The following is an 11345-nucleotide window of genomic DNA, read 5'->3' as shown; positions in this document are numbered from 1 at the left end:
AAAATTTGATTTAGTCCTGATGTGTCGAAATTACCCTCCAAGTGCCCAAACTAAATGAAAAACACCGTTTTGTCTTGTTGATATTTGCTAACGAACGTTATTATCGTTGCCGGCATAATTCAAAACTTCAAGCGATTTAACTAAATGCGGCGGAGTGTAATTTCGACAGTAAGCGGCTAATTTCGACAGTCAGCGGCTAATTTCGACACTTGTCTTTGTATTAATTTTCAACAACTGTTTTAATCAGTTATTTACATTGTATGTCTCAATTGGTAGAATTTCACGATCTCTTTAATGTCTAGTGTTAATTAGGCTCGATTGTTCATTGTCGGCTCGGGTACTGCTAACATTTACCCCGGGTACATTGAAGTATACTTACATGTACCCCGGGTACGGTAAATATACTAAAACGTACCCGGTCGAAATTAGACTGTACCCGAGTTTTATTCCCGCCCTAAATCAGATGTCGTAAAACGCGCTACCGATTACCGTTATTACGAAACAAACTTCTGTTATTTGTTTTTATAAACTGCATCAACATGCTTTTTGAGTATGGATTCCGATCATATAGAGGCAATTTAACAGAAAATTGACATAAATATGAACATAATTAATCTAAAAAAAATAGCCGACGACGACCGATTTAGCGTAAAAATTCCCGGGTAGATTTTAGTATATTTACCGTACCCGGGGTACATGTAAGTATACTTAAGCGTACCCGGGGTATATGTAAGTAGTACCCGAGCCGAAAATGACCAATCGATTGTTAATAAGGTTGTGGTGGTTTAGTGGATGTGATGTCCGCCTAGCGATCAGGAGAGAGTGTTTTAATAAGTCGTAGGCTTTCCATGCAGTGGAGCTTTAATAAATAGGATTATACTAAACTAGTGTTAATTTGCAAATCAGAGAATTATAAATAAATTGCATTTAGAGTTCGTATTGTGCTCCCACTTGACTCAATATACAGTACAGACACCGTGTACTTAAACAAACGCCACTCGCCGTAATGTTCATCTCACTGTTAGCTTACCAATATGAACCCCGCGATAGGTGTTCAGATCAAATGTCGCGGGGGCCGTTTGCCATAGACTAACACCGCGAATCACCGCGGACCCATAATATCTACCGCGGTGATCATCGTGTTCGCTAAATATAATTGAACATAAACGTATTGAATTGATCCCTTAAATTTAAGAGTGATAATGAATAAATAAATTCTATTTTAATGTACATGCTGGTCGAAAGGATGTGATAAGTATTTAAAATATATTGGCGACAATAAAACGCCTCCGATACATATGTGTCAACTGTATCTATCGAATACATGCAACTTCTCCCTTCTTTAATTATCCATTACTCGATAATCCCATATACGCCCGATTTCCGTTTTTAAAGCAAATTATCTGAGGGAAATATAGACGATAAGAGTGCTCAAGAATGCCATAAACATAAACGTTCGCAATTTTCGAAAGTATCAAATGAATTTCGGCATATGATTCTATTTAAAGGTTTGATGAACTGCATGTAAGCCCCTAAACAATACAGTTGTATTCCAACTTGCGAAAATCATCTTACACGGTTTGCACGCGCCGGGTACAGCTATTTTCGGTTAGCAACTTCTAGATAAAATAAATGAATTTCTTTGTCCTGATAAAAAGCGCGCGAAAATTGGCGTGGGTGTATTTATTTGTAAATACAAATTTCGTAGCGGGTACAACATTGTGATCATTTGATTTCCATTAAAAGTTTCGTTGTGAATTTCAACTAAAGTTGAAATATCTCGCGATATATTTGGCATTGCCATTAAGAGTTAATAGTATTGATCATCTAAACGCTTTATTTACGTTTCCGACGTTATGTACTGTACAAATTTAAGTGCATACGTGTGCACATACTTATAACATCTACATGTAGTACACATGTATATGATTTTCTTTTGTACATGTACATTTAAAACGCGTGAATGACCCTTGCAGACAGGTGTTAACGGTGGTTGCGCAGCATCCGAGGTGATCACAGGTGATCCAATTAACGATATAATTAAGTAAAAAAATACATTTTCATTAATCAATAACCTTCACAATCTTTAAATAGCTCTAATTTTATACAATCTGCTTGAAAAGATATAGAGAGAGCTAAATATAATATTCAATAAGCTGCGTCAACTATTTAAAGACTTTTAAGAGTAATTTTATTCAACGAATCTATCTTTCCATATGCGCTGGGAATGCTTGAAAACATTTGGAGTGTCGGAATTACCCACCATCGTATAAAATCGGAGGATAATTTCGACACCCCACAAATCATAGTTTAACAAACGATTTGCACTATTCAAACACAAATACAGGTCAAGTGAAACAAATTTTATACTAGAACTTGTACAAATACCAGAAATACAGCGAAATCCTGAAAGGGACGTAATTGACAATTATGTAACCTCCCTTAGCGAAGCTCATAACGCTATAAAAATTCTCTAAGTAATACAATGTACGTATTTTAAATGACTCACTTACATGCAATTAGCGAGACGTTTGATAGAGAGATGTTATCTTGTGACGTCACAACACCAACTACGTCACATTTTACAACGAAATCATACGGGATGATGATGATTTAAGACTGGTCTGATAAATACTGTGAAAAGTGTCGAAATTAGACGACTGTCGGAATTACCCGACATTGCGCTAGTAGTAGTAGTAGTAGTAGTAGTAGTAGTAGTAGTAGTAGTAGTAGTAGTAGTAGTAGTAGTAGTAGTAGTAGTAGTAGTAGTAGTAGTAGTTTTAGTAATAGTAGTAGTAGTAGTAGTAGTAGTAGTAGTAGTTGTAGTAGTAGTAGTAGTAGTAGTAATAGTAGTAGTAGTAGTAGTAGTAGTAGTAGTAGTAGTAGCAGTAGCAGCAGTAGTAGTAGTAGTAGTAGTAGTAGTAGTAGTAGTAGTAGTAGTAGTAGTAGTAGTAGTAGTAGTAGTAGTAGTAGTAGTAGTAGTAGTTGTTGTTGTTGTTGCTGTAGAAGTAGAAGTAGTTGTTGAAGTATAAGTAGAAGTAGTAGTAGTAGTAATAGTAGTAGTAGTAGTAGTAGTAGTAGTAGTAGTAGTAGTAGTAGTAGTAGTAGTAGTAGTAGTAGTAGTAGTAGTAGTAGTAGTAGTAGTAGTAGTAGTAGTAGTAGTAGTAGTAGTAGTGGTAGTAATAATAGTAGTAGAACAACAATAAAAATAAACCACACCTGGGCTCGAACATCTGACCTTTGGAGTAAAAGTCTACCGCTAAAACCATTCGGTCATCCATGCTGTTACTTACAGTTATTTTAAATTTTGCAAAAGCAATTCTTCAAGTGTCACAAAATATTACGATAACTACAAAACTTTCCAAATAATACAATCGCTTCGTGTTTGTAACGCTATATAATTTTCAGGTTTTTAAATCTTCAAAACATGAATATGATGGGTATTTTAGCATTGGAAATGGTCAGTTCTACTGTTTCCTTGCAAAAATACACTACAACGAAAATTGGCAAATTTTGTTTCAATTTCGTTAATTTATCAAAACGTAAAAATGTTCCTTTAAAAACAAACTGTATTATTGACGATGAATACATATATACAAGGCTGGAAAAACTGTGTGTTCTGATCTGTTCTTTAAAAACATGTCACATGTCTCATATTTAATATTAAGGCGATAGAAAGTTTTAAATGTGCCTTTGTAATAGATTTTTTTTGTATTTTTCCCTTTCATAAAATTCGCTTCTAATTCATAAATGTTTTTTTTAGTCTATAAGTGCAACCGAATTATATTATATAATATATTGATTAAACTGTTATATTTGATTTATCTTGAAATAATTATATAAACTTTTTTGTTTTCAAAGTTATTTTGGCAACTCCTTCACCGCCGCTGGCGCCAAAATGAATCGGCTTATTACCCCCTTGGATCCGTCAGCTGCGTTGAGAGTGAGGTTTTGATGCATTGGAAATCCAGAATCTCCATAATTCCCTGCCTAAGCTTATGCCATTGAGAGATTACTTAAGCTTCGTCTAGCAGCGATGAAACCAACACGGGAGGCAGAAGTTAGGTCTATAAGTCCAAACTCGTTTGGTGAAAAAAAAATGACGCCAAAGGCCACCTCCGAAGATGGAAGAGAACGCAATGTCTCACTGGTCAGTTTCTGCCTACCTCAAGCTAGGCAGTCTTCAGTTAGTAAGGTGCTACCCTGTCCAAATCCGCTTGCTTCAACGGTAGCTTGGATCTCAGTGAGTGTGCACGACACGCGTAAACCACACACCAGTAATAAAAACTGATAAAAGTCACCAACACTTCGTTTTTCACGCTGGAATGTACGACTCATGTGCCCTCAGATCGCTGATGATGAGTTTTGCCCTCAATTTCAACCTGCTTGCCTCCATCAAACACCCCTCCTGTGGTACGAAGCGCTTCCTTACAATTTGATTATACTCAGCTGCAGGTCTGAACACTGTCTTCAGCGTCTTTGCACTTTATGCACTTCCGATGAAGACAAAAACACATTCTATGATCAGCTGGATATTCTGATTGGCGGGACACCCACGGTTGAGCCAATCCTGTTCCTCGGATATTAAAACGCCAGAATTTGCACAGGCCATCAGTTATGGCCGTCTTGTATTGGATACTATAACAGTCTAAAGCCCAGCACAAAGCGTCCTGGTTGCACCCCAGGTCCCGCAAGTGACTCCAATTCTCAACGTATGAGCTGCACCAACGACTACCGGTCTTTGCCCCATACTTCTTGACCGATTCCAGAACCTACCCTGAGTCCCAGTGAGACTTCCGCGCCGACAGATACACCACCGACATGATCTTAACATTACGTCAACTCCAAGAGAAGTGCAGAAAACATGTTATGCCTCTTTATTTAGCCGCCATCGACCTTACCGAAACATTTTTATTAGCCAAGAACTATTCACAAACTACTTTAAAAGCTTGTGTTCTTCAACATCGATATTATTACACCGATGAACATATTGCATGCATATTATGGTCGTTACAATGGTTAACAAGATCAGTAACGCGAATATTTACAATGTACCTTTGGGCTAAAATGTCAAGTTGTTTCCACGTTAAGTATATAAGTTCAATATGCGTTTAACTTTCGCATAAACATAAACCTTCATTTCAAAATACACTATTGTCAATTAGATAAATGTAATTACTTATAACGAAACATATATGCAAACAAAATGCATTTCATATGTATAAAATATTCATATTTCCAAAAGTTAAGCTGCGACATCATTTTACATAATGTCAGATTGTTTATTTCGTTATTTTATTTGTACGTTGTTCATAGCTCATACGTGTATGCAAATGTTTAAACAAATATAGAGATTAAATCTCTGTTCATTTGTTTATTAATTTCTTATTTTCTTCATTTGAGAAGAATAAACCTACGTGCAGAAATACTAAAATACATTTTAACAAAGAAAATGTATATCGTCGGATTATTGTCATAAATGCTTTTATTTTATTGCACAAACTGAAGAAAACCTTTTTTTGCTGCTGTTTTAGGGTGCATTTAAATTTTAATAATCCTAAAAGTGACCAACTGAAAGTCTTTATTATATTTGGATATGTATTTTATACCGCGGTGTTACGTGATTCTCTGCGATTGTGAAAAAAAGAAGTCACTTAAGAAGAGTACATGTAATGCAACATGCTTACAATTGGGTTATATCGCCTGTTTATAGAGCTCTATTTCAACTTATGACACGATGAAAATATTGCCGAAGTGGGGTGCTAATAAACGCACTTGAAACTTTAAGCGTTTTGAAGAAATCTTAAACGCAATCCCTTATGCTTGTTGGGTTGTAATTTAACAGTGTGAAACTTCCTTAACATATTGCATTGGTCAATCTCTGTGACTAGGATAATATAAGAAACGGAATGATTATGCTTATTGAAATAGCATTTGGACATCGGTACACGAGTACAAACCGAGGCTCTCTCAGTTTGCCGTCAAAGGTACGAGACATTTATTAATTTAACATATGTAACGTCAGATATTAAAAACGTATCAAAGATATACTGACTTTTTTATATGAATGAACCGAGCGATCAATCAGTTTGTTAACGCTTTATTTGAAAGTCTAAATCGGCAAATACTTTCGTCTTTAATTACGTATGCATGTATTGAAAAATTATGTATGGTTAAACGTACATGAACTGTTACAAACCTTGCATATTTTGAGACAAAAATGCACCTTTTCAATTTAAAAGATATACAATAGTATAGTCAGTGAATTTGAATATTAAATGGTAATTCCGTTTGAAGTTACTGCCTTTGACGTCAAACAACATTTGCTTTTTTTAGAGACATCGAAAGTTGTACTATGTGCCATATAATTGCTGAACAAGAATCGCATTAGTTTCACATTATTAATTTGCGTTAAACAATTAGTGTTCTGGACAAGATTCGGGTTACTTCTCATTTTTTGCGATACCGCTTACGAGAAATTTTCTAATAAATCAAATAATGAAGAAATATGCTTTCTTATTCGCGATCAAATTATGATTGGTACAAACCGTTTATACTTCAATGCCAATAATCAAATAAAGAAACAAGAAGGAAAATTCGAACTTTATATAAACAGAGAACAGTGTCTTGTACCGTCAAATGCAAATATATTTTCTGTAACCTTGAAAATATGAAGTTGATTAACCAAAGAAATAAATACTTTTTATGCTCAGTAATTGTCCCCTTCTAATTAATCTGGTGTGTATAATAATTTGGGGTGAATCGGAATCCATCGCTATTCGTTCGATATAATATTAATGCTAATGACAGCAAAGATTTTTAATGCGATGCAGCGTACAGATGCACATATTTGCACTGTGCCTACCGCAGAAACTTGCAACGTATGTTCCCCCTCCCCTTCCGATCAAACAAGCCAAACACGAGCCCCGAAAAAGGACAAATAGTTAATGCTACCTTAAATATTAGAAAATATCGAACGTAAAGTTAATTGTATGGGTATGTTCGCATGTCACAATCTCGAACAATTAAGACATATACAATCACATGCGTGAATAAAGGCTTGGTTCAACTTTGCTACCACGGTGAACGCACTGGTAAGAACGAAAGTGGGAACTGTGGTAAACGACAAGCTTTCACACAGGGATATTCCCATGTGTTTTTGTTTTCAGTATTTAAAAATGGAAGCTATGAAATATGCCTTGTATGAGTTATATTACAAAAATCTGCTGTTGTAGATCTTTCTTATACTGTTTTATGTCGTTTTTAGGAGTATTATGCATCTTTGCAAAGTTAAGGCAGTGCTTGCGTTTTTCTTGGCGATTAGCTGTGTGATGGGTGAATCCCACCATGATGTAAGTCGGAATAATAACCGGTTTATGAAGTATATCACTATAACGACTATTACATTTACAAATTAAAAAAAAAAACATTCACCACCATCAAGTTTTATTTTCATAGTATAGATAGTGGAAATGAACGCATTATAATTATGGATATAACTTCTTATATGATTGTGGATGTATTTCATACGTAGCATTTAGTATAGTAATCTGTATTAAGTGTCAAAAAAGAGCATATATATTTATATTTATATCATCTCAATGCATATAAAAATATAATTGTTACACCTATGTTACTACCTACTGGAACATTCGCACCATAATCTTATATTTCCATTCTGTTTAGTCTAACGAGCTTCCAGAACAGTTCTTTAACACAACCACAACGGACCTTGGTAATGAAAAGCAGATAAAGGTCATTTCACCAGATGGAGCGTTGCTTGCCACAATTACCATTTTTGAAATCGAGGTGAAGAATCTAACGTCTTTCGTGTGTAGTATGGATAAGTCATTTAAATAGGACAATAACATATTTTTAGACGTTTGAAGTATCTTCTACCTTATACTGGCTGAATCCATTTTTCTCTGTTGCAATAAATTAGCCTGGTTTAGATAAGCAACTTTGGATAATAATAATTAAAATGATAAATGGACAGTCTTACAAAAAAGCGATACTGTGAATATATTTTATTTTGATATAATAATTTAAATATGTTTTCAGGGATACGAAGTTGACAAACCAACGGACAGAAACAAGTGCTTGTTGAGCAAGGTGCGATAAATATTTGGATACGTATGAAAGCTTACGGTGCGCATAGTTGCTATAATAAACCTTATGTTTTAAACAAGCTATCGAATCATATTTAACACCAATGATATTCACCATAAATACGTTTAAATGTCAGGTGTCTGAAAACGTCACTTGTTATGACGAAGTGCCCGTGGCGGATATTGACGCGATTCCAGACAACATTGCAGCCTTCTGTAAGGGCAGGGAGGTCCTGAATCTGGTTCCAACTGACTGCAACAAACAGGCGGATGTTCCATCCGGTATGTGTATGTGTACACAACATATACGTCTGGAAACAACCAATGGGTAACGGTAAAAACTTAACACAATAGTAAGAATTAATTAATATTATTCTCGTCACATTTCAGTAGTTATCAGGTAGTTTTGCAATTGGTTGTTTCTTTGTTTCGCTTTCATAGACGTGAACAAAAGGTTTAGCAAGTGATTTACAATGCAATATTTTGTATACATGTATGTCGTTTATAGTATTGGTCAGAAGTGTGTTATATGTGTTTAGTGTATGTGTATTAATTTTTTTGTTTTTCCATTTTCATGCACACTTTCCGATTTGTTATTTGACAACTGGGCACAGGTTTCCATATTTTTCCCTAAAAGAGGTCAACAGGGTTTATATCTGGCTGTTCAATGGCGATTTGCATTGGGTCAATATTGTTAATGTATTATCTTTGTGTATAGCTTGTTAATAGTGAATAGTTTATTAGGGCTGTTGATGTTGGTGTAGAGATGATTTATTCGCATAACTTATGAGGTAAAAACGAATACAAGAAAAAAATGCAACAATTCTCTTTGACAATATTATGATTGGTTCGATTGTGTTCCTATTGCAATATATGATGCTTTTCTGCTAGATTGTTGTCTCTTTATTTCTGTACAGATTCCACCAATCCTGGCGTTGTTAAGAGATCTGTTTACAGCACGTGTGGACGGTGGATCATCAACTACCACACTTACTGTTGGGACTACTGCTGCAGCCAGCTTTGGACTGGTCAATGTTTCCGATATTGTACGATCTGCACTACAACCACAATATGGACATACCATACTCTCTCTGGGTACGAATACCCCTTTTAGTGCTAAAACAGAACACACATGTGATACTGAATTAGCATGTATATGAACATTCTGATTAAAATAAAGAGTGTGGACGTTCTTTATTGATTCAACAAGTCGATCAAATGCAAAGTATTTTATTATATTGAAAATAAAAGTGTCTTCCTTTTGACGTTTTTGAATGTTGTTTGCTGTAACTTAAGTAATTCTCATGTTGTTCTTCAACGTTAGTGCGGATGATTTGTTCTGAAACAAAGAATGAATATGTATATACATATACATATACTGTTCTCTATTTTATGCCCCCGAAGGAGGGCATATAGAGTCCGTCTGTCCGTCTGTCCGTCTTTCCGTCACACTTTGCGTTTAGGTTTCGAAAAATGCTCATGACTTCTATGTCGCTTCAAATAGCAACTTGATAAGTGGCATGATGTGTATTTCATGAGGCTGCACATTTTGAGTGGTGGAAGGTCATGGTCATCCTTCAAGGTCAAAGGTAAAAAAAACAAATCGAAGGGAAGTAATAAGCTTTAAAGGGAGATAATTATCTGTACCTGCCAAATGATAAAAAAATCAAAGCGGCGCAGTAGGGGCATTGTGTTATTGACGAACACATCTCTTGTTGTAATTAAAATCGGCACACACACAGTCACACACACGCTCGCATGCACGCTGATACTTTTTATCCATACCAGTAGGTTATTAGATCCATTTTTTAAGATACCGTGTAATATATAATATAAATATGATGTTATTTACCTGCTTTCTCAATACTAATATCTTAATTTTGTATTACTTTTTATGCATGGATGTGTAATACTATGAATTGAGTCGTGTTCTGAGAAAAATGGGCTTAACGAATGTGCGTAAAGTGTCGTCCCAGATTAGCCTGTGCAGTCCGTACAGGCTAATCAGGGACGACACTTTCCGCCTAAACTTGATTTTCGGCAAGGAGGGACTTCCTTGAAACCAAAAATACCATGAAAGCGGAAAGTGTCGTCCCTGATCAGCCTGTGCGGACTGCACAGGCTAACCTGGGACGACACTTTACGCACATGCATTGAGCCCAATTTTCTCAGAACAAGACGCAATTTGTCATCATGATGACCTTTTTTATGCTAAATTGAATACAAGATGTGTTCTCTTAAGTCTTAAGAGCAATCTCCATGCAATGTTGTCGTTCCATGCATGCTCTCACATACATTAAAGTTGTCGCCCATGCATGCAATCTCCATGCAATGTTGTCGTTCCATGCATGCTCACACATACATTAAAACTGTCGCCCATGCATGCAATCTCCATGCAATGTTGTCGTTCCATGCATGCTCTCACATAAATTAAAGTTGTCGCCCATGCATGCAATCTCCATGCAATGTTGTCGTTCCATGCATGCTCTCACATACATTAAAGTTGTCGCCCATGCATGCAATCTTCATGCAATGTTGTCGTTCCATGCATGCTCTCACATACATTAAAGCTGTCGCCCATGCATGCACTCACAAACATGAAAATTGTCGTGAACAAATGAATTATTGGTATACAAATCATCCTACAAAGGTGGGGAAACAGCCATTACATACCCAGAAATTATCAGCTTATGCACGAAAAGCTTGTTAAAACTTGCTTTTTCCATACCTTTTCCAATTTCTGAGAAATCGTTTTAAATGTGTTAAAATAGTAAAGACTTCGGAGTAATGACATAAAGCAATACCGAAAATCCAGAAATATTATCATCCCAAAAATTCGATTATTTTAGACAAGATACCTGTTGCCTACGTAAATGCAGGTCAATACAAACAAATTGTCATGCATTTAACTTAGGCCAAATAGTTCAGTTCGAGAGCATTACAGTCCGGCCTCAATATAAAGGTTTGCAAAATCTTTGTATAAATTGATTGAAATTATGTTAAAGGATTTGTATGTTTCTTCAGTGCTTTTCATGTTGCTGATTTTTATTGCGGAAACGTTGTGACGATATTTTGAATGTCACAAACAACGCATACAACAAGCCTTTAACAGACACTACGGTGTTCGAGTTTCCAGAAATTATACTGATTGAGTGCTGAGAATTATTGCGTCCCAACCATATTTGGTCGGGTCCCATAATTGGATCCCAAAATTACGGAATACCAATATTGCCATAG

At 35.8% G+C, this 11345-nt stretch overlaps 1 protein-coding gene across 4 annotated transcripts; it reads left to right on the top strand.

Annotated features, from left to right (window-relative positions):
• The first annotated feature begins 5862 nt into the window (after positions 1–5862).
• On the top strand, positions 5863–9371 carry LOC127848574 (uncharacterized). 4 transcript variants are annotated; one of them, XM_052381115.1, is made up of 6 exons: positions 5921–5987; positions 7268–7352; positions 7687–7809; positions 8062–8112; positions 8246–8390; positions 9026–9371. In XM_052381115.1, exons 2-6 carry the CDS (start codon positions 7275–7277, stop codon positions 9220–9222), a joined length of 594 nt encoding a protein of 197 aa, XP_052237075.1. In that variant the 5' UTR covers positions 5921–5987; positions 7268–7274; the 3' UTR covers positions 9223–9371. The 4 variants fall into 4 exon arrangements, with proteins under 4 accessions (XP_052237076.1, XP_052237075.1, XP_052237077.1 ...); XM_052381117.1 differs by having other exon boundaries at positions 8246–8436; XM_052381118.1 differs by having other exon boundaries at positions 8246–8442.
• The last annotated feature ends 1974 nt before the right edge of the window (positions 9372–11345 follow it).

This window comes from Dreissena polymorpha, chromosome 10 (assembly GCF_020536995.1).
Source record: "Dreissena polymorpha isolate Duluth1 chromosome 10, UMN_Dpol_1.0, whole genome shotgun sequence".
Taxonomy (NCBI): domain Eukaryota; kingdom Metazoa; phylum Mollusca; class Bivalvia; order Myida; family Dreissenidae; genus Dreissena; species Dreissena polymorpha.
The sequence above is the reverse complement of the archived record's forward strand: the minus strand, read 5'-3'. Positions and strand labels throughout refer to the sequence as shown.